Source organism: Mycetomoellerius zeteki, unplaced genomic scaffold, assembly GCF_001594055.1.
Source record: "Mycetomoellerius zeteki isolate Tzet28-1 unplaced genomic scaffold, Tzet1.0 scaffold31, whole genome shotgun sequence".
In the NCBI taxonomy this organism is placed as follows: Eukaryota; Metazoa; Arthropoda; class Insecta; order Hymenoptera; family Formicidae; genus Mycetomoellerius; species Mycetomoellerius zeteki.
Window position 1 is genome coordinate 1 of NW_017257294.1, and position 5,123 is coordinate 5,123.

The 5,123-nt window shown below is 29.0% G+C and overlaps 1 protein-coding gene across 1 annotated transcript; it reads right to left on the minus strand.

Moving 5' to 3' along the window:
• Positions 1-2,684: 2,684 nt before the first annotated feature.
• On the minus strand, positions 2,685-4,108 carry LOC108724651 (putative gustatory receptor 28b; the record flags this gene model as incomplete). The annotated part of the gene is made up of 3 exons (XM_018451109.1): positions 3,056-4,108; positions 2,834-2,920; positions 2,685-2,768 (listed from the first exon to the last, which is right to left on the minus strand). Coding segments are annotated over exons 1-3 (1,224 nt in total), but the record flags the coding sequence as incomplete, so codon positions are not given.
• Between the last annotated feature and the right edge of the window lie 1,015 nt (positions 4,109-5,123).

The window sequence follows — 5,123 nt, forward strand, 5'->3', positions numbered from 1 at the left end:
TATCATTTGGCTATCGTAATTTTTAACACATGTACTTATTGGAATACAAGAATAAAATGTTAAGCGGTTATATGTCTAATTGCCTACTCATAACGAAAAGAAGTAAAAATATTTAATTCATTTATATTGTCAACGACACGTCTAATATGACCTGAAACAAACGCATTCGTGAACCAGTTAAAATATATGTGACAACTACTACGAAATTGGCAAGCATGTAGAAAAAGAAAGCTGGCTTTTTACCCCTACTCCACCAAAATCAAAGTAGCGCTTTGATTATTCGAAAGCTGTTCGCTCTTCTCCTGCTTCCTTTTCATGGAGCATATCTTCGCTAGCTTTAAGTTAACGAATATACTCATTTATTTTCGCTAGCTTTTAATTCATTTTAATAAAAATGGATTACAAAAATGGATTATGAAAATGAGAATACATCGAGTGTGTAAAAGAACATCCCCGTATAGTAGCAGCTACAGCTGCAACAAAGATTCGGAGGCGACGCATAACTGTTGCAATTGCTAATATACAATTATTATTAAAAAAGAAAAAGTACTGGCTAACATCTATTTCCAAAAATCACAGCAAACATGGCTTTTTCTTTGCTTCGCTCCCAAAATTAATTTTGGAAGACGTACGATTCCATGAACATGACATGTCATGTCATGACATCTCATATATTTGAGCGATGTTCGCTATTAGTTGAACAATATCGAACTTTGAGTGTAACTTCGCTGTATACGAAAATTGATGAAGTGTGGGGGGGGGGGAAGCTTTCCTTCGCTGCATGAAATTGCACCTTTACGCTCGAGAATTCTGAATACGCTTATTATCATCTTTACAGAAATGTGTCTCATACAATATCACCAACTCGCAAATACAACAAACGCGGATAATAACGGTGCATAGAATGAAAAGCGGTTTGTAAATTTCGAAAGTTGAAATGTTGATTCTGTACGGAAATATTCCGAGGATGCGACAGAAGGTGAAGCAGGGATACATCAAGGATTCAAAGTTTGTGACGTGAAACAATTGCCATTGTTTCCGTATTTTATCCTTGGCCCGTTTGTGGAATTTCGACGAAGAGTTGAACGTCTTCATTATGGAGAACTTCACTCTAAGCCGTTGATGCACAGTTTAAAAATTAATCCTATTATCAATATACTGTAGCTATTAATTATTTCAGTTATTTATACACTTTATCAATAATGCGAATGTGATCTACAAATGCTTCTCTTTTATAATATTTAATTTTATTTTTCTAACAACATACGCGTTATATACCGATATATATCTTTTTGTTGTTGATTTACACTTGGTATAAATTTAAAATTGAGAACACAATAGTGCATCGAGAAACGAGATCAAACTCAATGAGTTTGTTAGTCGTTAAGTAACCATGTCGCTCTCTTCAATCATCATACTAGAAATACAGCGTACGTATTGTTACATAATATAACAATGTGTAATTATTATGATACATATCAGCAATATATTTTATATATATATATACACAAAACTAACAAAACAATAAATTCACAGCATATCGGTAGCTCGTAAAGATTAATAATTCTAATAATGGCTAAAATTTCGTTCTTCATACATTAATCATGTAGAGGATTTTGTAAGATATATTCTTTATAATATCACACACACTTTTACTGGTACTTAAAATTTTTTATTTTTATATAATTTATTATCATTTTTAATGTGAAAATATTGTTGATACTTTTTTTTATCAAAATATGTCGTTGATATTTGAATTTTATGCAACTAATTATATATTGTTTTCGTGAATTTATCGAAATGTTTTAAATTAGACTTAATTTATTTTACTATTTTTAATATTGTGTACTAAAGCATCAAATTACTCGATTGCTTTGAGGTATAACATTACTGTGAAAAACATGTGTCACAAATGTAATGTTAATAAATTAGAACTAGAATACAAATACAATATTAATAAAATGAAACTAGAATACAAGTACAATGCTATTGATAAAGATTAATCTAACTATTTATCTAGATTGAAATTAATCGACATATTCTCTTTGGTGAAATTCTTAACAGATCGTAATCTATAAATTACATGCAGGATGGCTAATCTTCTTTATTTCAGCAATAATAAAAAAATGCAATGACGAAAGACATCAATATCATCACGCTAATTTATCAACCGCATTATATTTCGATGAAATGTCCTTTAATCATCGTTAATAAATGAATTAGCTTAAAGTGCAAAGAAATATTCAATAAGCTGTTTTTGAAGATTAATTTTAATTATGAAGTCTGTTTAAAAAATATGTTTCCTTTTTTATCATTAATGTTATGAGAAAAATAAAATTATAACAAGTCTAAATTAATTTAATTATTATACAGGATTAACTAAAGGTATCGTTAACAAATTTTAACCTCAAGAGTTATCATATTAAGATATTTCTTGCAAATATATTTATTATATTTGACACACGATACACATAAGCAAGTAAAATGCATTCACACAGTAAAAATTTATTTTTGCAATTAAATGTTAATATATAAGATTTTGTCTCTATATGTATACATCTATTATGTCTACATGTGTCTAATGTTAAAACATACACAACAAGAATACGTTTTAATATTTAAAAAAATATTTTTTTTTATTTGATTTGATTATCTTTTTTTAATTGGATTGTTTATGTAATATTGTTTGTAACTTTTTTATTGCAAACTTGATCGGCAATTAAAAATTGTATTAAAATTAATAGGTATGTAGTGATGTTACTCACTATCTAAAATTAAAATTATATATAAATAATCAATACACATTATTTAAAACAAATAATCATTCACTTACCGCGACGAGAAGTGTTGCGTCTACTGTAACACCCTTAGCGGAAAATGTATTTTCCCGTTGCAGTACTTGCAAGGAAAACAGCTGCAACTACAAAACATCAGATTAGAAGATGAGTAAATACAAAATTAAGAAATAATTACTAACTGCACAGATTTAATATATAAAGTTTGACACACGATATCTTCAGAAAATGTACAAATCAAATTTTATTATTTTATTTACTTCATCTTTGATTTGTTCATCGATAGTGTTATTCAATATTTCATGAACGGTGGTACCGATCCTCATGGCCTCATCCTTGCCAGTATCACAAGCCCATCCCATCAGTGCTATTTTGGTGCTTTGATACATTAAAGACGTTAACACTAACCAATCAAAAAGATCGTGATCTAGCTCTTTTAAGAAAATTGTCCAATGAAATATATAAAAATATAGAAGGAAAGTAAGTTCAGCAAAAGTTATAACTATGGTAGCGAGAAGCTGTAGACTGAAAATTGTATTCAACATTTGCACGGAGTCACTGATAATCAAATGCTGTTTTCTCAAAGCTTTGAGTTTCATTAATAGGAATGGATTTCTCTGTTCGTGATAAATCCTCCTCAAAAGATGTGGTTCGTTGTTCACTACGACCTGCCCCAAATTCATCAGATTATCGTTGATTTCCTTAAAACAAGCTTTTAATATACATACGCAATTTATATACAACATATCCATTTGAAGTATTATCAAGTTCATATACAGTATGAAAATCTTGTCCATGTAATCAAACTGTAATATAGAATAATAAAATGCTGATTGTCCGATTAGAAAAAAGAATCCAAAAATATCTTTAGCATGAATCAGTTTAGATAGCTTTCGAAATGAATCAGGAGACAGTCTCAGAGAGATTTCCATTACATTTTGGAGTAAGTGCATCCGAGGACCGTTGAAAATATACGTAACAATCGCAATAAATCCGCTGAGTGTAAAAAAACAATTGCGTTCAAAAGTCAAAGCTATGGATACAAGCTTAATCGTTCCAATAATGTTAATTCTATACAGTACTCCTAGTTCGTAAATGCAGAAAATGCTTGTAATGACGGTTGTCAGAATACAGCGCGGTTTCGTAGTTTCAAAAGTCGAAGCGTTGATGCGATACGGAAATATTCCGAGTATGCGGCAAAAGGTGAAGCAGGGATGCATAAGCGATTGAAAATCCGTAGCATGGAACAGCTGCCATTTTTTCCACATTTTGCAATCAATGCATCTTCGAAATTTCAATAACATATTTATCATTATCAGTAAGATAAAAGTTCTCAATAATTTGTGTCATACAACAACTTATATTGTCCAAAAATTAATCTTTATACACTTTAGCATTCACATGAACAGTACAGTGAGAATTTCTTTTTGTATATAGCCTTCAAGATTATATGATTAAGATTCTTCATTGATCTACACTCGCCCAGTTTCCATTTAAAACTGCAGACCATTGCAGCATCGAAACAATACCTAAGCCATCAATTGTTAGTCATAAAGTAACCATGGTGCTCTTCGATCGGTAATCATCATCTTTGATATGCAGAATATAATGAAACAAAATGTAATTATTGTATAACTCAAAAAATCATCTGTACATACGTCAAATTAACTATGTTCTACATGAATTGGCAGCTTTCTCAAAGTAATCTTAATGTAACTATATATAATTTAAAAAATATTAAATATTAGATTTTTATTGTAGATATAGAATATTTAAAATTTCTATATTACAACATTGAAATTTAACTGTTCCCGTATGACAAATTTCTATTGTACATTTATATATATACATACTCATAATTTATTTCATTTTCTTACATATTAGAAATAATTTCGAAATTGCATTAGCTTATTGGTATCAACATTAATACGACACTAATGTTTTAATCTCTTATCGAAATAGTTCAATTATTCAATAAGTTCAAAAGGATATTTTTCACAAATATGTTTACATATAATATGTGTTTTAGCGATATGAGAATATATTATATCTTCATATCGCTAAAAAAGAAAATATCTTTATTATATAACGATAACAAAAAGTTTATTTTTTGAAAAATGAGGTGCTAATTTCACAAAGGTTACAATAATACATTTCATTCATTAATTATTATACCTTTATCAGTAGATTATTTGTGTAACATTATTTGCAAATCTTCCGTTGCAAAATTGCGAGGTATACAGGAATTAAACTAAGATTAATACATATGTGGTTACGTTACCCACTATCTATAAGGTTTATGAAAATAAACAATATGTAAGTATTGAA